Source organism: Neltuma alba, unplaced genomic scaffold, assembly GCF_004799145.2.
Source record: "Neltuma alba isolate B1F8T4 unplaced genomic scaffold, ASM479914v2 tig00012890_pilon, whole genome shotgun sequence".
Lineage (NCBI taxonomy): Eukaryota > Viridiplantae > Streptophyta > Magnoliopsida > Fabales > Fabaceae > Neltuma > Neltuma alba.
The window spans coordinates 1-25,430 of NW_021637264.1; the positions used below are offsets into that span (position 1 = coordinate 1).

General features: G+C 34.5%; 3 protein-coding genes and 1 pseudogene across 3 annotated transcripts; 3 read left to right on the forward strand and 1 right to left on the reverse strand.

The window, feature by feature from the left end:
- The first annotated feature begins 1,131 nt into the window (after positions 1-1,131).
- LOC114732210 (uncharacterized) lies at positions 1,132-2,090 on the forward strand (annotated as a pseudogene).
- A 1,744-nt stretch (positions 2,091-3,834) lies between these two features.
- Positions 3,835-7,039, forward strand: LOC114732211 (mRNA turnover protein 4 homolog). The gene is made up of 8 exons (XM_028919503.1): positions 3,835-3,950; positions 4,601-4,766; positions 5,138-5,228; positions 5,324-5,382; positions 5,544-5,604; positions 5,950-6,040; positions 6,135-6,211; positions 6,684-7,039. Exons 1-8 carry the CDS (start codon positions 3,923-3,925, stop codon positions 6,798-6,800), a joined length of 690 nt encoding a protein of 229 aa, XP_028775336.1. The 5' UTR covers positions 3,835-3,922; the 3' UTR covers positions 6,801-7,039.
- A 991-nt stretch (positions 7,040-8,030) lies between these two features.
- LOC114732209 (transmembrane protein 87B-like) lies at positions 8,031-13,559 on the reverse strand. Its single transcript, XM_028919502.1, has 5 exons — positions 13,214-13,559; positions 11,265-12,192; positions 11,087-11,182; positions 9,043-9,179; positions 8,031-8,409 (listed from the first exon to the last, which is right to left on the reverse strand). The coding sequence occupies exons 1-5, from the start codon at positions 13,447-13,449 to the stop codon at positions 8,247-8,249; spliced, it is 1,560 nt and encodes a 519-aa protein (XP_028775335.1). The 5' UTR covers positions 13,450-13,559; the 3' UTR covers positions 8,031-8,246.
- Positions 13,560-16,251: 2,692 nt separating this feature from the next.
- On the forward strand, positions 16,252-19,813 carry LOC114732208 (protein SUPPRESSOR OF GENE SILENCING 3-like). Its single transcript, XM_028919501.1, has 5 exons — positions 16,252-17,049; positions 17,245-17,539; positions 17,763-18,007; positions 18,936-19,093; positions 19,419-19,813. Exons 1-5 carry the CDS (start codon positions 16,252-16,254, stop codon positions 19,642-19,644), a joined length of 1,722 nt encoding a protein of 573 aa, XP_028775334.1. The 3' UTR covers positions 19,645-19,813.
- Positions 19,814-25,430: the final 5,617 nt, after the last annotated feature.

Here is a 25,430-nt window from a genome sequence, read left to right on the forward strand (position 1 = left end):
TTGAATTTCCTTTGGCAATTGTTGTGGGATATTAATTCCTTGGCATTTTTTGTTGCTGCTACTTTATTGACATGGAAGGAAAGTCAAAATGGAGGAGTGGAAGGATAAACAGACAGGCTATTGGTAGGTACTAGGTAGATATGTAGATAGAAGGACAAACAGATAAAACTTCTGATCACCTCTTGCTTTCTTACCATATTCTGTAGTGTTTGTTTCCACTGTCTGCTTATTGCCATTGACATGTTTCTGTGTTTGCATGCCGCTCACATGTTGCTGGGGCACTTGTTCATGATTACCCCCAAGAAAAAAAAAAGCGAAATCAAAGGTGTCCTAACTTGGATTTCCTTGGAAACTTGGGTGTGTTTGTCAGAGCATAGTTTCATCAGCATGGGGCCTGTTTCCATATCCGGAGAAGAGGCATGAATTCTAGCAAGGGATCTCATTTATTTTTGACAATTTTTGCCATATTGGTGCTTGAGTTTGAGCATAGAAAATGTGCACATATGTTTGTAGAATATGGGATGAATAGTGTTTCCTCCTTTCGCATTTTTTGCTTCTATGGAAATGAACTTCCTTTCTTTGCATATACTTGCTCAGTTCACAAGTTTGGATTCACCACAGGAAGACAGATCAAATTTTCTTCTTGGTGATTCTGAAACAGAACTGGATGAATGCTTGAGTTAGTTAATTATTGATATGATTGGCCCCCAAGGGAAGCACGAATTTGAGAATTGAGATAATTAATTCTAAACTTTTTAACAGTCCTTCATTGTGGTGTTGTTGTGCTTGCATTGGTGAATATATTTTTACTACCGGCAAAAACCTCTCATAATTCACGTATTGAGTCGCTGATCCTTTCACGATTTACATCAGAAGTATATAACAAGAAGCACTTGTTGTGCCCCACCTCTTCCTTTCTTTATCCGAATAGCCAAAGAATTATTGATCTGACAACCTTATTTTAGTATTATAAAAAAATCAGGATTTATTTACCATTGTTCTTCGTTAAAAATTTCAGGTTCTGCAACTTCTGTAAATAAGGAAATGGCAAGAGGAAGCGGGGACGACACACAATTGCTTCCCGTCAATTACGGCCAACACCATACCCTTTGCCTGCATGCAAGGAAGGATATGTGTGACGCTTTATGCTCAAAGAGGTGCTCTACTGACTTGGATAAGAATGATTGGGAAAATGTGACATGTTCTGTCTGCATGGAATATCCGCACAATGCAGTATCTTCTACTCTGCTCCTCTCATGACAAGGGCTGTCGTCCCTATATGTGTGGAACCAGTCTTCGCCATTCAAACTGCCTCGAGCAGTACAAGAAAGCTTATACTAAAGTGGTCTCATCCAATTTGCCTCTCGAGAAGAGTGAAATCACAGAGCTGGCATGCCCTCTCTGTAGAGGTCAGGTGAAAGGTTGGACAGTTGTGGAACATGCACGAGAGTACTTTAATGCAAAGAAAAGAAGCTGCATGCAGGATAACTGCACATTTGTTGGGAACTACAAGGAGTTGAAGAAGCATGTCCGGGCAGATCATCCTTCAGCACGTCCGCGTGCAGTAGATCCTGCTCATGAACAGAATGGCAGTTGCTGAGTGGGAGCGCGAGCGAGAGCGAGAAGATGTTATCAGCACAATAACATCGGCCATGCCTGGGGCAAGGGTTTTTGGAGATTATGTCATTGAAGGAAATGATAATGATCTCACTTCAGAAGATGAAGATGGGGATTCTAATGTTGGTTCTGCTGAAAGAAGTGGCAGATTTCACATGGACTTAGAGGCAATGAATTTCTTTTTGCTATTTCATGCGGTTCGGCAAGGGAATGAACTTAACTTCAGTAGACAACAATTGGGGCCGGAGCTGGCTTCTGGAGGAGTATCCAGTCCGGCCAGTGCTCTCCATGCACCTTCTGTTGGCAGGGTGGATTTCTCTGATCAAGATGATGACAATAATAGGTTTAGTGAAGGTGTTGGTTTGTCACTGGCTAGCCGCCTCCATCGCCATGGCCGTGGCAGATTCTTATTTGGCCGCTCATCAGCAGGAGACGAAGAAGGAGAGAGCGCACACACGAGGAGGATGATGTAGATAAAGAAACCATGCACAGCAAAGCAGGAGGTTGGAGATGGTGTTTGGTAGGTTATGGCGGAGCTTAGTGACAGAAAATGATTGATTCAGTAACATTTACATATAGATTATATTCAGGAAATAGGAAAAATTAGATAGTTACTGTTTTCCCCCCTCTTGTAATTTATTTTCTTGTACATTCCAACCTTCCTCCTAGTAGAAAATGCCAATGCTTTTCTTTCAACCAGAAGCTTATTCGCTGGCTTTGCATAGTTTTATGGCTTTTACCGCCAATGAATGACCTTGTGTTTCTCGGAAGTTGATCCCAATAATCCCGGTGATGTATGAAATGACTCAAAAACGGGGTTACTGATTGTCTAAGAAATTCCAAGTGATGTAGTAATGTTTCAAACGTGTTTTTAGGTTTGTTTATAATCATTATAAGTAATTTTTTATAAATTTTTTAATTGTGATTTATGAAATACTCCTCCGGTCCTTATTATAGGACTTGATTTATTGGTCTAATTATAAGACCCAATCCATTTTCTCTCTTATATTTATGATTTTTTCCAAGATAATCCTTCTAAAATGATAGTTTTAGCCAAATACTTAATTAGCAAGGATATTTTAGAATAACACTTTTATATAAATACTTATACTTATTCCTTAATCTTTAAGTCAATGTCTATAATTAGGACTGAGGAGTATGAAATAAGGAAGTAAAATGAGTTTGTCTAGGCTGTATATAAATACTTATACATTATAATCCCTAGCAAGCCTTGACACTCGAAATACATATAATCAAATGAAGTGAACCCAGTAATTTAATTATTACTAAAGATATGTTTAGAAGTTAACAAATTTCGCTAACCCTTCTTACCTTTCTTTTTTTGGGCCAACACGCTAACCCTGCTTGCTATTGTATGATTTTGCATCAGACTAATCCTTCCGACTTCTTGACTCACAACCAAGTGCTTCATTTAACTGGAATTAAAAACTATACTTTATTTCAACGTAATTTTTAAAAAAATGTTTTTGCATTAAAAATTGACTGAGTGTCTGATCATGAATTCATAAATGGCTGCAAGAATAGCATCATGCTCCTTTTGGTAATAAGGACTTTTTATTTTCAAGGTAAAGATATCTTATTATTAGAGACAATCTTGCTTAAAATATTATCAGGCATTAAAATATACATCTCTCTCAGCAAGATTCGAACATTGGTTCACTATTAATATTATTAGTTTTTTTTTTCATAGCTAATTAATTTTTTTAATGTCATTATTTTTTGCAAATAAAATGATTATCTGGCCGGGGAGCAAACATATGTTTATAATCTAGATACTTTAGTAGAAGAGTGAAATTCCACCCATTTAAATATATTAAGGACAAAATTGCATTGCCAAATACTTTCAAAAGTAGTTTGGTGTGCTTTTACCTTTTTTTTTTTGGGCCATGCCTGGTAAAATTTATAATTTAGGGAGAATGAAAGAAAAAGAAACTGGAAATTATAAGTCACAGATCAGGTTTAATAATACAACTTTATTTGGTATTAACAACTAACAAGTCTGAATTTATAAATGATAAAATTTGTTGACATTCTTTATTCTTTATTTGATATTTTCAAAATTCCAACTTTTTTTAAAAAATCATTGTCCCTATAATTCATTATTCATTATTTATTATTAACCTAAAAGCGATGGTGTTGTTCTGTTGACGGGAGCCGCGGCTGCAAAACCCTACAAAGCTTACGATACAAAAAAAAGAAACCATCTTGTTAGGTTCTAAGGCTGCAGTGCGGAGAACACCAGCCCTAGCCGAGAACCCAAAAGGAGGCATCGTCACAACAAAAAATGCCGAAGTCCAAACGCAATAAAACAGGTTTTGTTTCTGTTAAGCTTCTTATATTTTTCTATGTTCAATGTTTTTGTTCATTCGTTTGGCGAGGAAATTGGGATTCTTGTTAACGCTACTAAAAAAGTTTTCTGTTTGGTTTCATCGGTAAAATTTGATTCTTTTGTTCATTGAGATGTGGGAATGATTAAACTTGAGGCCTACACCTCAGCTAAGATTTCTGCTTTTGTTTCTCGTTTGTGTTCTCGATTGCTGTTATAGCAAACAGCCGTCTTTTAGTGAACCGAAGGGCTGCGTCTGAATATGAGGTTGAAGCAGGAAAAAACATTTGAAGTTTATTAACTTGTTTTACTCTTGTCTGCAAAAATTGCAGTTTAGAAGTGTCCTTCCTCGAAATCTCAAGTTTAATTTAAATTGTTCACATTAATATCGACTTTAGATTTGGTGCTGAGCCTAACGTCAACGATCTACGTTTTTGTGGCTTGGTCGAGAGGGTATTTTGTTTTCACTTTTACCTTGTCATGAGTTCAACTTGTCAGTTACCAGTCAGAACTATTAACTGTCTAACACCACTCTTATAAAAGCAACCATGGAGATTTAAAATCAAGCAGTTTACAGGTGTATATTCTGATTGATGGTGTCTTACCTAATTTGTTTGTTTGTTGGTGAAAATGCAGTCACACTCTCGAAGACTAAGAAAAAGGGGAGGGAGCATAAAGAAGCAATAGTAAATGCCATAAAAGAGGCTGCTGAAAAATACAGCTCAGTGTATGTGTTCTCTTTTGAAAACATGAGAAATAAGAAATTCAAGGAGTTCAGGGAGCAACTGAAATCTAACAGCAGGTAATATTGATTTCTGCATGTTCTTTTCATTTGCTGGAAGGTAGAAACTAAGATAAACCATGGATTTGGTGCTTATTGATTGGGAGTCGTCATCAGTTTGTTAGATAGCTGAGCTAAAAATCATTCCCTAGTTCTTAATTTATAATCTAAAAATAGAGGTCGTGTTAGTGTTGATTGTAAAATTTCTGTCTCTTGAGATGCGTCTTCTGTAGTGGTTCTAGACTTCCATTCTGTAGTGAAGCCACCCATTGAGGAAAACTTCATGAACTTAGGGAACTGTATGCTTTCACAAAGTATCTGGGCTTCTCATGCAAAGGTGATTATATGATTACTAATTTTTTTTCTACTGCAACCTGTCATTTAACTTTCAGGTTTTTCTTGGGGTCAAACAAAGTCATGCAGGTCGCTTTAGGTCATTCTGCTGCTGATGAGATTAGACCTGGTCTTCACAAGGTTTCTAAGGTAGGTAGCCAATATTATAGGCTTATTTCTCATGTGGTAGTATTTTACTTTCAGTGAACTTATTTTCATTCGATCTTTCTTGGTTTTTACTTAAGCTTCTGCGAGGAGATGCTGGAATGTGTTTTACAAATTTGCCAAAAGAAGAAGTTGAAAGGTAATTTTCGCTCTTCTCAATATTGTCATGAAACTAAGAAAGAGTAGAAAAGGAACAGGCCAATGGACTGAGTGAAGGCTGGTATTGTTTTTGTTTTCCACTTTGATCAACCTTTTGGCAGAAACTGGACTAATCTAAACATTTCTGATTGTGTTTTGCAGGTTATTTAGTGAGTTTGAGGAGTATGACTTTGCGAGAACAGGAAGCACTGCGACTGAGAAGGTTATTTCTCATGCTCTTGGCTTTCATTTTAAAGGTGTATTGGCTAGCGATGGGAAGTGGCTGGAGATATTTGTTTCAGTTGTATTGGGTCAATGAGAAAGTCTAGTTTGTGTGCTGCATTCATCTGTTAACTTGTGTTAATAGTTTCATACTTTGATTCTGATGAATAGCATTTGATTATAGGCTCAAAGGGGCAAGGTTATAGCGGTTACATCTCGCTCTTGCAATTTTTTTTTCTTTCGGTGATGCTCCATAGGAAATGGAGAGGCTTCTTGGCTATGGGATTTTGTAGAATGTCCATGTAATTTGTTTATATAATGATATTCAATCATTAAAATTTTTTAGGTGGAACTCAAAGAAGGTCCTTTGGAGCAGTTCACCCATGAGATGGAGCCATTTCTACGGAAGCAAGGCATGCCTGTCCGGTTAAATAAAGGTACACAGTAGTTTTCTTCCCCTCCCCCTTCCAAATATGATTCAAAAGCACATAAATGTGAATTTACCAATAATCAATAAGTTATAAATTGCAGGAGTGGTGGAACTTGTCTCAGATTTTGTTGTCTGTGAGGAGGGGAAGCCATTGTCACCTGAGGCATCTCGCATACTGGTTAGCTCACTTGTTTTAGTACCTGAGTATTTTTGTCATCATCATAGGAGCAGATAGCTTCTTTAGTAATGGGTTTTATCTAACTGTCTTGTCATCATTTTCCCTCTATATCCATCTCCCTGGTAAATGAGGAATATCTATATCAATGATGGATTTTATTGATTTGTGGATTTTTTTTGGGAGTAAATGTAGGGTCAGGGTCATTTCCTATCACATTTCCTTCCTCTTTCCCCTGTCATCGTCTAACTTCTGCATGTCAAACATTGCCTACGTTCATGCATATAGATTCATTTGCAACTTAGGTTGTAAGTATATACTTTGCCCTCTATGCACCACTTCAATCCGGAGTAAGTAGCAGCTACACGATTTGAGTATTATGATTTTCAATGATAATAGAATAAGGCATTGTAATTTTGATTTTTTTTTTTAAGATGTTTTCTGCGAACTAATATCTGATTGATTTTCTTTGCAGCGTTTACTGGGAATACAGATGGCTACATTTAAACTCCATCTGATATGCAGATGTAGTCCTGACGATTTTGAGCTGTACATACAAGGACCAGATGATTCAGACGTGGAAACGAATTAGAATTTCAAGTTGGCGGAGATGGGTTTGCTTCTCGATTCAGTGGCAACATAACTTGTGTGGTCTTCTGGCGTCCTGGATTTTTGGCGTGAGCGTGTTTTTGTAACCTATATATATGTATTCTAGGCCTTATTTCTAGAATTAGTCCATCACTTCCGCAGCCCCCAGTTTTGTAATCTTGAAAATGTTGTCAAAGGTGAGTGGCTAGATATGCTTTATGTAGCTTCAGTTTTGTTTGCGGTCATGAATTTTGGATCTTTTACTGAACTGTTTTTCCTTCCAATACATCCCAGTTATTCTTTAGTCAATTACATTATTTTTACGGTGGATGGGGGAAAATGGTACCCTGAACATAAATTTCGTGTTTCATTTCTATCCGAACCTTTCTCATTTACGGTCTTTTTTTTTTTTTTTGATAATTTGTTCCATACTTGAATATATATGTGTGTATATATAAATGCAAATTAAATCGCTTCCGAGGTTACCAGTTTAATTCTATTTGTAACCTTATCTGTCGTTCTAATTCGAAAAATGTTTAAATTTAGCATGAAGGGAATTATAATGTTAGGATGTGTGTTGAACTTAATGATGCAAGAAACTATTAAATATCTCTTGCCTTGTTAGCATACCAAGTCAAAAGAGCAAGAGGCATTCTCTTCTCAACTGAAGTTTGATAGCTGAAAAAAGACGGTACATCTTAACGTTATTCAGTCATACAATTAAACTTTTTTTCACAGATAAAATATCCTGTGATCAAAACTGGTTCTCTACCGGGAACAAATTATGCAATGTTAAGAAAATAAAATCGGTCAATTTGCATGCTTCTAGGACGTCTATTTTTCCCCCCTCATTTGCAAACTGAGCATTACTATGGGCATCAGGAGGTTCATTAGAAGCCCATAACCCAGCAACAATTAATTGTGAAGAATAAAACATTAATTCTTGTCTTGTAGTCAGGAAAGAAAAGAAACAAGTTAGATGAATTATTATAGTAGTTTTAGAAAGAAAGGGCTCACCATAATTTGTGGGGTAGCTAATAATAACATATCACAAAAAAGAATCAAACAAAGGATCCACAACACCAGACCCTTGTGTTAATGCTGGATGTAACCTGATCAAATTAATTTGGTCAACCTTCATTGACTCTGTTCTTGTTTAACTCAATCTCATCAACCTAGGCAAGCGCTAACCCTGCTCTACACTTTAAAGGGCGAGGAGAACTAGCATACCGTATTGGTCATCACCATTTGGACTGCACGCTGTGCATTAATTACAAACACAATGTTACAAGGAAATGCTTCTGAAAAAATAGGCATATCAGAGCTGTTCCATCTCTCTAATCCGATAGGTCAAAAAACAATTTTACTAAACCTTTTGGCTCGTGTGTGGTGGCGTGGCACAAATGTGAGATCAACCTAGTTGGCAAGACAGTGAAGTTGTTGAGAGACGTTATTCCCTTTTGTCTTCCTCTACTTCGTCTTCTTCATCAAAGGATTCATTATTTCCAGCATTCTTCTCTTGCTTGACTGAGCTTAGTTCGGTTTCTTGCTTCGTTAGAGATTGAGCTTCTTCGTCATCAGATTCATCTCCCACTTCCTCAGAATATGCATACCTGTGCATGGTTAGAAAGGTTTCTATCAGCACAAAAGCATATGGATGAGACTCGTAGGCCACTTGAATTAGGAATTCCTATATCAGCACGAAAGCATATGGACGAGACTCTTAGGCCACTTGAATTAGGAATTCCAACATGAATAGGCACGCCACTTTTATGCTTTCCAGTCATACTAGTTACTACTACAAAATGCCAAAGCATTTCAGCAAGAAAAAGCCAAATGTCATCTTTTCAAGTGATTTCAAGATCGGCAAGTCACAAAAGTGACAAATTAGCAAGAGAAATTAGCATATAAACCTTGCCTGGGACATACAACACAATACTCTCTGCGGTAACTTTCATTTGATCTTGTCACCAAAAAGGGGGGGGGGGACTTTCATTCGATTTTTCACTTGTAACCATTGATCATTATTCAAACATTAATATCATGGAATTTGGCCTTGAGTTTCTCCAAGCACAATGTAATATTTTCTTCTTAGCAGAAGAGAAGTATATGCTGAAATTCTGTAGCCAACTTATGCGAATCCATTTTAAAAATCATTGATTCATTTCTATAGAGAACACAGTCAATGGTAACAGCAGGAAGGAAAGAACATAATTACTACTTAGAATTTGAAAAAAGGAATGAACCTTTGAGAGCTTTGAGATGGGGCCCAGAGATAGCATATAACACAGAGCAATGCAAATGCTAGAATGTCCCAGAAAGCAGTTATGATCCAAGCACTCTGCCACCGCTCATTGAAAGGATCCGTGGCTTTGAAGTACAGCTGTAGAATTAAAATGCAGCAAACGGTAATGGCAGTTCAAATAAAAAATCAAAAGACGTGTTTATTATGCCAAAGAGAATTAAAACCAGGCATAACGTCCTCCCAGAATATTTCTTTCAAAAGTATTAAAGAAGAATAGCACATTGAAGGAGATAGAGATGACAATACAGTCATCCTAAGATAATTAGAATGCTTTATTTTATTTTAATTAGAATATTCTATCTAGATTATCTTTTAGATATATTCTGAATAAGGATTGTAGCAGTTTAACTAGAACTAGGAATAAAGCTGTACAAATAAGCCCCAGAACTATTCGTTTGTATTCTCGTTTGTCTATCAAATAAAGCTATTGAGCATTTCAGTCACCTCCTTTCTACATCATGCTCTCTCTCCTCCATTTCATGTTTCACATCACCACAATGGCAGGGTTGCCACTATACAGGAGACATGAAAACATGCAGGAAAGAAAAGCAGTGCCAGGCCTTAGAGATGCTAGCTATCTCCACATCCACTCCATAATTTTTCCCATGACTTTCTGCTCTCCACTCCTTCACATTTAAGCATTCCCTAACAAACTTCTAGAAACACTCACAAATAGCCAACGCATGTCCTTCAATGCTTACAAGTCCCTACCTTTCTCATGCCATGCTATCCATGCTAACTACATGGCCGGTCATGGCATATCTTTCCCTCAAATCCTTGCTTACCTTTTCTAACTTATATGAGGTGTCCACCATACCTTCACTCAGAGACAAAAAATCTGTCATGTTCAAGATTTGCTGGTTGAGTCAGGTTTGGTTGAATTCTTGCCCCATTTGATCAATGTTACTCCTAGTGCGCGTAGTCTTGTGGTTTCCTCCACTAGGTCCAGGTTATTAGATAGTTTCTAATGATTATTGACCCCTTGATATTGATATTTACTGCTTCCATGCAGTTAGTGGACCTTTCTGGTGCATTATCCGATGAAAATGTGATCGATAGTCAAAGGTGGTTTTATAAACAACTTCATAATCAATGCTGGTACAAAATGCTAGCAACTATACAATGCAATATACGGCCTGCAGATAAGTTCTTCAGGAAGTAAGCAGAATCTTGGATTTCTAGGAACAATCACATTAGGCACAGGGCTTAGACAAAATATTGTAGCGGACTTTTTTTTTTTTTAAATTAATGTTCGAAGACAATTTCCATTTTGATAAAGTATGTATTCGCCAAAAAAAGGAGTATTCTTTATGATGCTAAAAGACTATTTTCACCTACAGACAGCAATCAGTTCAAATGGGTCGGCATTTGTTTCTCCTAAACAAAATCTTGAGCTTGAGGTTTGTGGATAAAGAAAACTGCTGCGAGAACAGCTTTACACTCACAAGATCCAACTTAGTTCAATCAAAATTAGTTACGGCTTAACATGACTTTCAAAACCTGGTCGGTCATGATCCCACCTAGTTCAATCCAAATTAGTCAGGGTTCAATGTGGCTTCCAGAAACCAGGTGGTATATCCCAGAAGAAGACTGTTTTCACCTCATGCATTTGGCAGCACTGACAGGGCATCTAACCAGAACTATGCCCTGTGTGAATTCTGAGACAGTTAAAGTTGCTATCTGGGGCCAATTAACTGTAAAATTATTTAGATGCTACTGTAATCAAGCAAACAGGAGAATAAAACAAGACTGTAGTTTATCATAATTTTTAGATGAATTTTCCTTCATCCACAGGAATGTGAAGGTTACGGAAGGAAGATAAAACATGAAAAGTAATGGTAAATTCATATCAGAGTGAGGATAAGACTGCTTTCTTGTCTTCTTTGGAAATAATGCAATATGTAAACAAAAACATGAAAGTCAATTATTAATTACACAGTCAATTTTCTTCCGTAAGATTAGAATATGCTGATAAAAACTCTTACCTCATATCCTATCCAAACAACTGAGGAGATCACTGTTACTGTCAATGCATTTGAGAACTTTCTATATAAATCCAACTTAACAGAACTCCTTTTTGCCTAAAAAATGATACCCAAAAAAGAAGAGTCAAATCTTAAAGGTAGAACATTGCAAAATAATATGAATGGGAGGGAAGGGTACCTGTAATTGTTCCAGAGTTCTTGAAAGAGATGTGAAAATCCATAATATCAAAAATGCATCCAGGAAAGCATCAGGAAGGACTAGAAGAAGCCTTGCCCTTCCTGATACATCATTGATGGTCCCCACATATTCAGCAATATTCAGTAACTCAGATGCTAGGAAGTAAGTTATTCCAAGTAACAGAACCTTTGAGGTAAGGCCACCAAGAGTGGGCCGCACAACACCATAGCCCATTGAAACAATGAGAATAAGAAGCCGTGATATTGTTTTTCTTATGGCTCCAATGGTGACAACCCACGTTGTGAGTACAACAGGTCGCATTCCAGAATTATTGAAATTCACATACTCAAAATACCAAAAAACCATCTCAAATAAACCAAGAGCAATGACAGCTGAGATACAGTGCTGAAGCAGCAGTATGTCATCCCAAAACCTTGCGTACTGAAGAAACCAAGCAAGGCTAAGGCACATGTAAGCAAGTGTCATGAATACATAGAACTTCTTTAAAGGGGCCATCCTACCAGGTAAGAACCCATCAGGGTTTTTCCAGATTGTCTTCCCACTCATTACCATGTCCTTGAGCTTTGGGTTGCATGCTACAAAAAACAAATTATACATTCCAGTCTTCGTGATGGGAACTTCATTAAAATCTAGACTTGTTGTTAAGATTTTTCCACTGAAATGTACATTTAAAATGACAGGCCAATTAATGTCTGTTGCAGAAGGTCTCCTGATAACTTCCCCTTGCTTGCAGCCTTCCATCTTAGCTAAATCAGGGGTGCAACATATGGCCCGTTGTCCACCATATGCAGAACCACCAATATCATTACGATCAGCTGCTTCAAAAATTATAATCTGTACCAACCCAGTACTATGCTTCATACGTTTGGCAGCAGTCTTACTTCTCCTAAAGGTGATATTCTCAAATCTGTTTCCAAAATAACAAGTTAGTGTTTCCACTTATGTTTGTTGCCAAATTCAAAGAGGTAAAAAAATAAAAATAAACCCAATGGCAGTGTTTCCAAGAATAGTACATGTTACATCAGTGTTATTGATATATTAATATCAGTTTTGTCAACATACATGTCTTTCTGAGTTCTTCATAATGATTCAAAAAGTTGACCTAAGTTGCATGATAGCACCTCCCATCTTGGTAAATTATAGCAGACTTAATTATTAGAACAGAATGAAATAAAAGAAGTATGAGGGTTTTGTCCTAATCCTCTATTCAGCTCCACCCCCAACACTGCGTGTAGTTTCTTATGGAACAATGTGAGGAAAATACGTCTCCAAAATAAGTTTAAAAGCAATTGCTCTCCCCCCCCCCCCCAAAAAAAAAATTTCAATCATTAACTACCTCCATCGACCCATTTCAGTAGTTTCCTTCTGTCCCTACTTTTTCGTGAATCTCTATGCTCAAGCGCAGGAATCGGTTTCATTTAGTTCATTTTGTAAGTCCCATCTTGTAGCCTTCAAAATTAAGCAAAGAGAAAGTTTTATAAATTGGAGCAAGCCTGGCAGCTTCACCTGTGTATCAATTTTAGATACAATGAATCACTTAAATCACGAAAGAAAGCTTTAGGAAAAACTGCATAACACCCTGTTTTCCATTTCCCTTCCCCAGCCATAATAATTAAGCCAAAGTCAAGCAACGAACAAAAGTGTGCCACTTAGGAAATATCCTTTTAGTTCAATACTACCCTTCAGTTTTCAATCCGACCCTCCAAAATTATAATGAAATTATGCATAACCCCTTCGCAGTTAAAGATTTTGAGTTAAAACCGTCTATTAATACTGTGAGAGCCTTTATGACAAATTATTCGAAGTTTAGTCCTTGGCACCCAATCTTGACGCTTAGCAGCTTAAGCTTTTGTGGAGAGAAGAGGGTATATTTTGACAAATCCAAATCACAATCAGAGAGTAGGAAGGAATCCAGATTTAGAGATTACCGAATATAAGAATGGCCATCGTTGATCGATGACATGCCCGTCGGAGGAGCAGCATTGAGAGAAGCTACGATACCTTCACTGCCACCGGAGAGAAGATAAGCATTGCCCACTTCTTTGAAGGGCTCCTTATCGTAGATGTGAATTGAAGCATTGGAGGTAACAACAAGAACGGAAGCTACAAAGACAAGTAATAGGCCACGCAAGAGAGATCTTCGTCTTTCAAATGCTAAATCCATGCCGACAAATGCAGGATAGAGAAAGGGGGAGTGAGATTGGATCAGCGAAAATGGAGGGAGGGGAGGAGAGAGAGTGTGCAAGGCGTGTAGTAGCAGGGGAGAGCGAAACGGAAGGAAGGAATTTGGTGTGGGATCGTTGAAGCGTCAATTTAAGGGTCTGTTTGGCTAAAGGGAAAGGAGAGTGAAACGATTGATTATTATCTTGTTTGGATTTTAAAAAAAAAGTTTTAATATTACCTCGTTTGATTCATAAAAAGAGAGAAGGAAATTTTTTTTAACATGAATACTTTTACCTTATTTTATTTTAAAATATGAGTACAATGGTCATAATGTGACAAAATATTACTCTTTCTCTCCAAATAGTCCTAATTTTGAGGGGGATGGAAGAAATTTTTTTTTAAAATTTTCTCTCATTTTCTAAAATTTGTATGTTACCAAATAAAAAATAATAATTAAAATTCTTTTTCCTTCTTCTTGTCCTTTTCAAATCCCTCGTACCAAACATATTCTAAGCGGAGGGCCCTAGCTTCACGCGCAATTGAGGCACGTGACATGGAGGGAGGCTGCTCATCGCGCTCATGTATCTCTTTTTGTTTTGTTTTGTTTTTTGTTTTTAGTGTTTTTATTTTTAATAAAATTAAATTGTTTGGAAATACTCTCTCTCTCTTTTTTATAAACAACAACTATTATCTCTTCTTGTTTCTGAATATAAATAATATTTACAAATTGTTTTAAATTTTAGTAATAAATTTTTTATTTTATCCTTATTAATTATTTATTTTAATACTTAATATGTTTATTATTTTATTTCTTAAACCATTATTTCTATTCATCACATTGTTCTTTTTTTTTTCATAATTCTCTTTGTTATATCAATTTTTATTTTCTTTCTTATATTATCTCTCTCCCCCATAAGTAAGAATATTTTGAAATTTTTTTTTAATTTTTAATTTTTGTTGTCTTTAACTAATTTTTTTGGTCTATATAATGGGGTATGAAATTACTAAAGAACAGAGGAAGTATTGGCTATTTAAAAATTTTTCAATTTAATACCATCTCAAAAATTTTAAAAATATTAACAGTTAACATTATTTTTTTTAATAATTAGTGTTAGTTTTTTAATTTTCACATTTATAGAAGTGTTTGGTAACTTATGATATAACTAGGAATTTAAGTTCATATTTGTTTTAGGCATGTATCTAGAATTATTTGGTAGCTTATGAAATAACTATGATTTTGAGTTCATAATTTATTTCATGAATTAATTGATTTTGACACGCAAATTTATGCTCAAAACCATAACTATAAATTAATTTTATTCAACATTTATTCTACCAGTTGGTCCAAACACATGGATTAGGCTTGTGTTTGACATGTCATGACATGCTGATGCTAGATAGCTCTATCAACTTCACATTGGACAATCTCATATCTCAAACCATTATTATGTAAGTGCTAATTTGTTGAATCAATTACTAATTATGTTATTATCTTTGATCCTAATTATAAGATATCGTTTATAAACTATGAATAAGGTCTTATAATTAAGACCAGAGATAATATATTATACGTTATAATATAAAAATTTAAGGAAATAAATCCTATATAAAAAGGAAAACAAGGAAAAAAAAATGAAAAGGAAAAAGAGGCAGAAAATATACTCATTTAACAGTTTTTTTGCCATTCATTTAATACTTTATAACATAAATAAGCTATTTTAGTTGTATCAATACGAAAATAGATAACTAGTCATTCTCTCTCTCTCTATATATATTTTCAGTTTTATGTGAATATAATGGATCGATTATATGTATTAAGAAAAATTACCGACTTCTGAGACCTGCAGAAAATAGAAAGCTGCTCGGTACGAGGGCGCGTGTATTATAGTCTCTAGCTCAGCTATTTCACGCTCGAATCTTTCACGTTTATCAATCACGATCCTTTCTTCTATTTCACTGCCCTTACGCAGCTTGTGGTCACCAATTGGGTTGGTGTCATCAGGTATACATCTGCGTTTCCAGCCTCTTATTCTTCGTCTTTCTGATCCTCTCTTACTTTTCGCAGTGATCGTATTATATATGATCGCATTGCATGCAACGCTTCGAAATGGCTTCAATTTTTGCATTGCTTTGCTGGCCGATGATCTCGAATCGATGCGTTAGTATTATTAATCGCCATTTTTTTCTTCCGTTTTCGCTTCAACTTGCCTGTACAAAATTCTCTTCTGATATCTTCCACTGCTTCCTATTGTGGAGGCTGTCCGTGTTTTTTCGTTGTTCTAGTTCTGCGGTCTCAAGATATAAGTTCTTTTTCCGCATTAAATGACCATGGGGTTCTAACATTATTAATAAAAAAAGTGTCTTAATGTGAATCTGATCATCAAAAGATTGTTCGTATCACTTCGATGCTCACAAAGTTTGGTGTGGTTTCAATTTCATCCTTAGAAAGATACAGACAATGATACAATACCAAACAAAAATCCGGAGTTAAGAGCTCAATTTCTTGAGTGGTAGAACTCTCTGAAGAAATTTTCCCTTTCTGAATTTGCTCTTCTGTTAAGGTTAAAAAAAAAAAAAAAAGAGAGATGTTAACAATGGTACAAAGAAAAGGCATTTCCACCAAAAAAAAATAAAGAAAAAAAGAAATGGCATTATTTGTTCTTGTTTTTCTTTTTGACCAACGAAAAGACGTTATCTTGAAATCTCTGGAATTTGTTTCTCATGACATCAAATCATTTGATTGGTAGTCGGACTCTTGAATAACAGTATTGGCATCCCCGGAATAGGTTGTGAAACTGGTATCATGGCTGAGGATACCGATTCATTTCCAATGTTGGGAAGTGTTTACAGAGTTTCAGGTTCCAAGATCAATCACATGAGCCAGAATCTAGCCAAAATCAAAACGAATCTTTCACAGACTGGTGATTCTCGGGTGAACTCAAGACAGTCCACGAACTTGGCTGGTGATAGTGGTCCAAGAGCTTGTTATCCTCAAAATCCTAGTTCCAATGTTTGGGGACATCCAAATGTAATTTACAAGCTTGGAAAATGGGGAAATGGTGAATCGGGAGAGACTGAAGGCAAAAGCCAGCAGGCTAACCCAGAACCCCACAATGCTGTTGAAGATGGAAATAATGATGAAGTGGGTGACAATGTTTCTGATATCATGTTTGATAGTGATGATGATATTTGTCTTGATGATGCTGATGATGAAAGCCATGAAGAACGCAAGAACAGCAAGTGGTTCAGGGCATTCTTTGATGACTTAGGTGGCCTGACCAATGAGAATATAAATTCACATTCAAGGGAATGGCATTGCCCTGCATGCCAAGGGGGTATTGGTGCCATTGATTGGTACCAAGGGCTACAGCCCCTAATGAAACATGCCAAGACAATAAAAGCTAGGAGGGTAAGACTGCACCGACTGTTTGCTGAAACTTTGGAGGGGGAGTTGCTGAGTCGAAAAGCTCCAGTAACAATGGATGGTGAAGTCTATGGCAGGTGGAAAGGTCTAGATAAGCAGGTCAAAGATCATGAAATAGTTTGGCCCCCAATGGTGGTCGTCATGAATACAAGATATGAGCAGGATGAAAACAAGAAGGTACAAGCATATCAGTTTGTTTGCTAATTGGAAAAGGAGCGTGTAGTCTTAATTTACTTCTTTCTATTTTTAATCATATATAAAGCTACCAGGTTTAGTTACCGATTTTCAAATGTTCTGCAAGAGCTCTTTTGTCCTATTATATAAAACGCTGCTATCTCATCTGTCAATTCACCCTATTGAAATGAATTGTAGTGGATTGGAATGGGGAATCAAGAGCTTCTTGATTGCTTCAGTGAGTATGCTGCATTGAAGGCTCGTCATTCATACGGCCCACAAGGGCACCGAGGCTTGAGTGTTTTGATTTTTGAGCCTTCAATAGCAGGTTATTTGGAAGCTGTGCGTCTTCATAAGCATTTTAAAGAGCAGGGAAGAGATAGGGAGGGTTGGACTCAATGTCAGAATCCATTTGTCCCAGGGGGAAAGCGCCAGCTATATGGTTACTTGGCTTCTATGGAAGATATAAATGTTTTCAACAGGCACTGTGCAGGTTTTTCCCCCTCTCCTATAATCAGTCTCTTTCTATCTTATATATCAATTCATTCATCTTATCTTGACATTTATTATAATCATGAACATAAAAATTCTATATACCGTTTCAATTTGATAGAGATGCTTTATATTGTTCTTGTTATACCCATGATTGCTTTTTCTCGATCTCTTTCCTCTTTAAAATTTTGAATGCATGTTACTAGTAAATCTACACTTTTTAGGGAAGTCAAAACTGAAGTTTGAAATGAAGTCATACCAAGAGATGGTTGAGAGCAAGATAAAGCAAATCAATAATGATGCACAGCAGGTTGACTATTTCAAGAGAAAGGCAACTAAAGAGCAAATCAAATCACAAGTCCTTGAAGCCTCTTTGTGTCAAATCAGTGAAAAGTTACGCCGGACCTTACAAGAAAACCGTGTTGTACGACAACGTACTAAAATACAGCAAGACGAGAACAAGGAAGAGGTAATATAATGTTCTGCAACTAAAATTAGACTACTCATGGCCATAGAATGCTGCTTGTCTTGTCTATGAAAACGCTTTGGTGGTTCTAATATAATTCAAAGCGTTACACAGAGATTGGTCAGGATGTTTCACAGCACCTATTTATGCTGGTACATGACGGTTACACTTTTGAACTGGCTCATAGAAGCCTTTAAATTACTCCTCTGGTCCCAAATATAGGACCTTTTTTGTAGTGTGTATAAGGGTCTTATATTTAGGACCAGAGAAGTATATACTTATCTTAGTATTGCTATTCATTTAATCTGTTTATGGTTTTATCATTTTTGTTTCTTGGCGCTTCTTGGGCGTTTCTCACTTGATATTTTTTTGGATTTGATGTTTCTTCTGATGGAATGCCATACGTTTACAATTTCTTTATCCCCAGATTAGCAAAAGTTCTGTGGAAACACTCTCTATAGAGGCCATAATGTATTTTTCTTAAAGACTCAAATGTTTATTATTTTTCCTCCTCTTGAGCTAGATTTCTAGATGTACCACTACTTTTTTATCAGCACCTGAACTTAAAATGAATTTAATGTTATTCAATACTAAGTGAAGTAGAAAACTTAACTACAGCTTTTAGGTATTTATCATTTTTTTTTCTGTGAAAATATTTGTTTTCAGTTCCATCAACGAGAAAATCAGAAGTGAATTTTTCCTCTTTTTTAACAAATCACCACATGAATGGGTTTTTCAAGGAATTTCCATCACATGTCATATATTAAAAATTATGATGGAAGCATTCAAAGTAATTTACCAAATGTGCTGTTAGTAAAAGGGCGTGGCATTTCAATTCTCTTTTTTATTTGTTAGTGGTAGATCCTTCAGAATGACGATGCAATAAATCCATATTGCATATGACTGATGGCCATAATATATTCTCTCATAGATGGATGCACAAGAACAGTTCTTCCTTGAACAAATTCAGATCATTCAACAAACTATAGATGCAAAGGAAGATAACTTTGAGAAATTTCAGCAGGACAAGCGAGAAAAAGTAAAACAATGTTGTGGAGGTTTTCCTGAGAATGAGGACCACAAGCAAAGGTAAGAACTCCCATGTTCAATATAAGCTTCTCCCAGAGAATATAACGTTTTGGAGATATGAAAGGGAGCCATGCATCCTTAAGATCATCCTGCAAGGAACTTTATTTTGGACAATGTTCAAAGACGCTCATAACCGTAATGCAAAACAAAAACAATTAAAATGTATATGATTTATATTGTTTCTTTTTGATTATATAAAATGGATTTTGTCGTTTGGTCACATAGGCAAACACTCTTTTGATTTGGTTGGTAAACAATATCCAATTCTTGATCTAGTGAACTTAGCTAATGATTCCTAGTGTCCTCCATTATCTTCAATCAACAGTGTGGAGAGATTGTCCAGTTTCATAAGGCTCCAAGACAATGAGATGAGGGAATTTGAGGCTGAGAGAGATAAATTGGTAAAGATTCATGGAGAGAAAAAGTTGGCTCTCAAGACGAAGCTGTGGCAGGAAGAGCTCGAGCTCGAGAAGGAGTTTGAAAATGAACTGACACAGCTCATGAACAGATTTACTTTAGGCCCTTCTGAGGAAGAAAATGACAGGAAATGAATGTGGCAAGAGCGCATGTATCTGCATGGGCTAGAGATCATGCAGAGAAGTGGCAAAAAAGCTTATCTTCACGAGATAGATAGATTATGTGCTCTTAGTCCGGCATAAATTTTGCTCTGTTTCACTCATCCTTCAAACTAGGGAAGAGCTTGAATAGGTTGATGTGAACGGTTTTGATCCCATTTAGGCCATTTGTGGTTTATCTTATTCATTTGACTTAAAGGCTTTCCTCTGCTCTGACTTCCCAGCTTTTGCTCTGCTTCCATAGTTGCATGCATAAAAAAATTGATTACATATTTATTTTATATGATTCTAGACATATTCCCTGAACAACTTGATTTTTCCCAACCATGCTGTGCAAAGAAAGATAATAATTCAACACAGGCTAATCCAGTTAGACAAGACTGGTTCAAGTCACCTTGTTAATATTAAGACTTAGTTTCTTGGCCCAAAAAAAAAAAGGGACTTTGTTAACGGGCAACTCAATAGTTTTTTATAAGTGCATTTTGAGTTATAAAGTTTGTTGTAGGTTCTTAAGATTTGACTTACCACAATTTTTAATCAGAAATGGAAAAATGTGAGAAACAATTAAATTGGCCTGGTGGAGCAATTCTAGTGCCTCTCTTCCATAATTCCTCTTGTGGGAACTTTGAGTTTCCATATCTTTGAATATTCAGTGCAGCATAAGCAGAATGCAGTACAATAATCTTTAACATGATATCAGAGACCTCCAAGTGGTTGCCTTTCATGTCTGATACATAAAATGTAATGAAATTGAAAAATAATAAAATAAACAAATAATCTTGTGAATGAGAAAAACTCTTTATAACTGGAACTAAAATTCATATTAAAAGAAATCAGGGCCACTTTTTTTCATCTTTCAACCATTTACAATTCCAGTCGGTAATGATGACTGTTTATATATAGAGTGAGATATGTAAAACAGGGAATGGTTGGTCAGCAACATGTCAAAAAAATTATCACAAATTTTTTTTTAAAAAAAAACTAGAATATGATTCAGATTTTATGTTATTATTTTATTACACTTTAATTATTAATAATTTTTTATTTTGTGTCCACTTTTTACTGAAATTCTCAACGCTTTTACAAAGAACCACCCTAGCAGAAGATTAACATGAACCACGCAAACAAAACAAAAAAAATCAAATGTTTCAGATATGAATAATGCTCAACCATTGATTAATTTCTTTAATTTGCTTCAGTTTATTCATCACATGGTCGACAAAATGCACTGTAGTGCCTTGCGTGATTCATATGAAAACATATAAAGTGGAATCAATAAATCACATTGTATCAACTCCTAACAACTAACCATAAAAACAAGAATAATAATATATTTGCTACGGCAAAAACTTTTACCACTACCTTTGATAGCTAATTGGTAACCAGGTCAAAAAGTTTCAAAAGCCAATTAGAACAAAATAGCACGTTGGATGGAACCCAAAAAAAAAAAAAACGATTGTTTGGCATGACTTTTGTATAATTGATTTAAAATTGAAGTAATTCTTTTTTCTGATTTTTGATTTTTGACTTCTGGCTTTTCTTTAAATTTGAACATTTTAAAATTTATTTCTCAATATATCTTCCAAACAATTTCTATCAAACTAATTTTTTAAAATAAAAGATTATCTAAAAGTGAATTACATTATAATAACTGATGACTTTCAATTTCAGTTAAACACTTTTACTAACAATAATCTAAACACGTTCTAATTTGATAAGATGAGCGAAATTTTCTGAAAAAAGATGATTTTAAAAGCATATTCCATTCATATTGAAGCAGCCAGGTTAAGTATGATTTTAGATTGCTTTAACCTTTTTAATTTAGTCATTGCATGAGCTTGCTCTTCTTTAATTAGATGACTTTGAGGCACTCTCTGCTTTTTCAAACTAAAATTAGCACACAAATGTGGACTCAGAACTTCCCATTTTGTCCATATTATCATGGCATACAATCTGTTCTTCTTTCTCACTATAGTTATTGATCATTCAAACACATCACTTTTCTAGAATACTACGATATTGGATTTATATAATTTAAATATTAATATATGATATTTTGATAAACATTTTTTCAATCATATAACTTTTTTTATAAGCATAGATATCCTCCTATGAAAAGCAACTCTGTTCAAGATATTATGGAGCACTAAATGTTTGATTATATACCTTTATTAATTAAAAATAAAATTTTTATCCTCAAAATAGCTAAAGCATCCTATGATTTCTCATGAGGTGAAGTTCATGAATCATAATTCATGTCAACCTACGCAATCCATATGGCCGTGTAATTCATAATTTATAAATAACTTCTTCTGGTTCTAAATATAAAACCCATTTTGAAGCATAATTATACTACAATATGGGTCTTATATTTAGAGTATAATTTATACTATAAAATGAGTCTTATATTTAGACCGGAGGAGTATATTATATTACATGTTAATCAAATTTAGACAATTTAACATATATTTCATTTCGCGTTTCAACTTTCTAATTATAACAGCTTAGGCAAAAGGTTTATCTTGAGTCCTTAATTAGTTTTATTTCAATCTGACCTATTAAATTAAATTTCTAAAATAATAATTAGTACAAAAATCATCATTCATGCTAATGATAATGTTAATAGATTGCAAAAGATACTTCAGAAAATAAGGAAGCAACTAATACCCCTCCGGTTCTTAATATAGACCCATTTAACTAATTTGATTAGATTAAAGAAGTTAGGTAAGTTAGTTAATTATAAGAAATATGACATGTTTTTCCTAAAATATCATAATTATCTTTCTTAATACCCATCTTCCTCTGTTACTTAATTATGATTGAGGGAGTATCTATAGGGTAATTTAGAGAAATTGATAAATATGATAAATTGGTCTTATATTTAGAACCAAAACTAACTCAATAATTGGATCCTATATTTAAGGACCGGAGGAGTACTTTTGTTTAAAAGGTTACATATTAGAGTTAACCTTGACGGTGTTAATTTATATCCTTTTGATATTCTATAGATTTTCATTTCTATTTTGAATGAAGGAAAAAAGATAAATTCAGACAAGAGAATTACACTTTGTGAAAGATAAATTGAGACAAGAAAATTACACTTTGTATTCACACAGAGACCTTCAATTCTTAGCTAATATCCCTTAAAACTTACCTAAAACTTTCTAAAATATAATGAGGATTCTAGATATTCGGTCAAAAAAGAAATTGGAAAAAAAAAAGATTCTAGAAGATCTCCAAACTTGATTATTCAGTCACTGTTCACTTGCATGCTGCCGTAAATATAGAAACATTATTCCATGCATCCTTATTATAATAGTCCTATTTTGTGCTGGAATGGAAATGGATCAAAAAGTAATAAATAGGAATCTTGTCTATTAATCTTTTTATTTATTAATAATATTTCGTCCATTTACTAAAAAGAATATAAATCTAGCTTCACCTGGTACAAATACTAAATTAATTTACAGGTTAAAATATATTTTTGATCCTTTAAATTTATATAAAATTTTATTTAGTCCTTTAAGTTTATAAAATGTATTCTTAATCCTTAAAACTTAACACTGTTGATGTTACTAAAAAAAATGCTGAGTGGGCAAATGTAACTGAGAAGTAGGTACAATTAAATGCTCACAAGCCATGATTACTTTTAATCTTTTATTTTTTTTCCCAACATTTTTTATGTTTTAATTATATAAAAGTGAGATGACCCTTTTGCCCTTGTCCACAGCTTCCTCCATCCCCACACCCTCTCCGTGGTTCACCCTGCCGTCATCACCAACGCGGCAACGCTGGACGCTCAGAAAAACAAACAAAACAACCCCAATGCATGTGACTATAAAGAGGATTTTCAAAATCACATCAAAACCCCAATCAGTCAGTCATCACCATTGACTTCAAGCAGCAAGAAGGGTTTCTGAAAATTGTAGCAAAAACTCAAATCAATAGTCCAAACTTGAAACTAATCGCAAGTTACAGCAAAAAAAAGCAGAAATCTGAGAGGAGTTTTTCCTGAAATGGATAGACCAGACAAGGAGGTTTTTCATATAAGCACCGTTGGAGTTGGTGGATGCCAAATGGTGTTCTGTGTCATCTGTTTGATAAGGAAACAAAGAAATACGAAAAACTAAAGACGGAGGGCAGACATATGTGGCTGATTCTTTTGGACAAGGGCATAATGGTCTATCAGTTATATTTTGGTCTTTTAATATATAAAAATATCATATTAAAAAATTAAAATATGAGCTTTCTTCGTTAGCATTACACAGTAACCACTTAAATTGGTCAGTCAGCTTTTTCTGTTAATATCTTAAGGCACAAAAATGAAACCTAATATAAACCTAAAGGACTAAAAATATATTTTAGCCTTAATTTATATGATTATAAATTTATAACTATAATTGTACATATAAGTATAAAACATTTTTTGCCAACATAGGTATAAACATGTAATCATGTTAATTTTCTCATTCATTTTAAAAAAAATACATTATATGTACGTAAAATCAATTTAAAATTGTAACATATAAAACAATTTTCTAGCATGTCCTTTATATTTGTTTATAGTTTCTTTTTTCATTTTTGGCCTTTATCAGACCTATCTTAAGCATTATCGCATCAAAGTCTCCCTTTTTTCTTTTTTTTAAAATATTATTGAAAGCTTGTAGATTACTATCTCTAATTCTTAATACAAGAGTTAGTTAGATAATTTAAGTAGATTAAAAAAATTAGTTAAATTAGTTATTTGTAATAATAGGTGTTGTTTTTTTCCTAAAATATCTTTACTAATAATGTATATTAACTAAAATTATTATTTGATGAAACATTAACATAGCAGCTATTACAAAAACTATCTTAGGAAAAAATAGATAAATATGAGAGGCAAAATAGATTGAAAATCTTATATTTAGATTAAAATGAATATTAAATTACTACCTCCGGTTTTTAATATAATACCTTATTTGACTTTTATTTTGATCCTAAAATATACACCCAATCTACTTTGTCTCTCATATTTATCTATTTTTTTCCAAGATAATCCTTCTAACAATAATAGTCTTAGCCAATACACTTGATTAGTAAGGATATTTTAGAAAAAATAACACCTATTTATTACAAATAACTAACTTAACTTCTTTCCTTAATCTCTTCAAATTAGTCAATTAGCTCTTATAAATAGGACCGGAGGTAGTAACTCTTATATTAAGAACTAGAGGTAATATTATTCAAGCCAAAAAAAAGTTAGTACTCTATAGATTATTATATGCAATTTTTTCAGCAGTCATTTCTTGATAAAAGTATACACACACATATAAGTCTTGTTTGATATGAAATATATTGAAAATGAGAGATAATAATTGTCATTGAGAAAATTTATTAAAAGAATATTTAGCATGAGAGAATACTTATTATATGGAATGTAGCAAACTCATGTATGTGGGATTGGAAAATATTATAGGGGGAGATGATATTCTCAATCCCTACTTTTATGGGTTTACCTAATCTCATGTAATAAGTAACTATTTATACTAAATACTTTTCTAATGAGTTTTCTCAATTGCAATAATCCAAGTTCTTATCCTTAATTTTTAATACTTTGTATCAGAGCAGCATAATGTTTAAAAATTCTAAGAGATCACCATTTTATTCAGGGAAATTAATAACAACTAATTAAATTAGGCAGATCGATGATGGTCCCCCCCTAAAGAAAGATAATAATTAAAGAGAGATTTCAACTGAATTTGAGAGCCCTTTGAATATAA

Coding starts and splice junctions, on each gene's coding strand:
- LOC114732211 (XM_028919503.1), top strand. CDS start 3,923: ATGCCGAAGTCCAAACGCAATAAAACAG. Junction 5,383..5,543: donor CCAAAAGAAGAAGTTGAAAG/GTAATTTTCGCT, acceptor TGTGTTTTGCAG/GTTATTTAGTGAGTTTGAGG. Junction 6,212..6,683: donor CTGAGGCATCTCGCATACTG/GTTAGCTCACTT, acceptor TTTTCTTTGCAG/CGTTTACTGGGAATACAGAT.
- LOC114732209 (XM_028919502.1), bottom strand. CDS start 13,449: ATGGATTTAGCATTTGAAAGACGAAGATCTCTCTTGCGTGGCCTATTA. Junction 11,183..11,264: donor GAACTCTGGAACAATTACAG/GTACCCTTCCCT, acceptor ATCATTTTTTAG/GCAAAAAGGAGTTCTGTTAA. Junction 8,410..9,042: donor CCATCTCAAAGCTCTCAAAG/GTTCATTCCTTT, acceptor AACCATGCACAG/GTATGCATATTCTGAGGAAG.
- LOC114732208 (XM_028919501.1), top strand. CDS start 16,252: ATGGCTGAGGATACCGATTCATTTCCAATGTTGGGAAGTGTTTACAGA. Junction 18,008..18,935: donor AAGACGAGAACAAGGAAGAG/GTAATATAATGT, acceptor ATTCTCTCATAG/ATGGATGCACAAGAACAGTT. Junction 19,094..19,418: donor AATGAGGACCACAAGCAAAG/GTAAGAACTCCC, acceptor TTCAATCAACAG/TGTGGAGAGATTGTCCAGTT.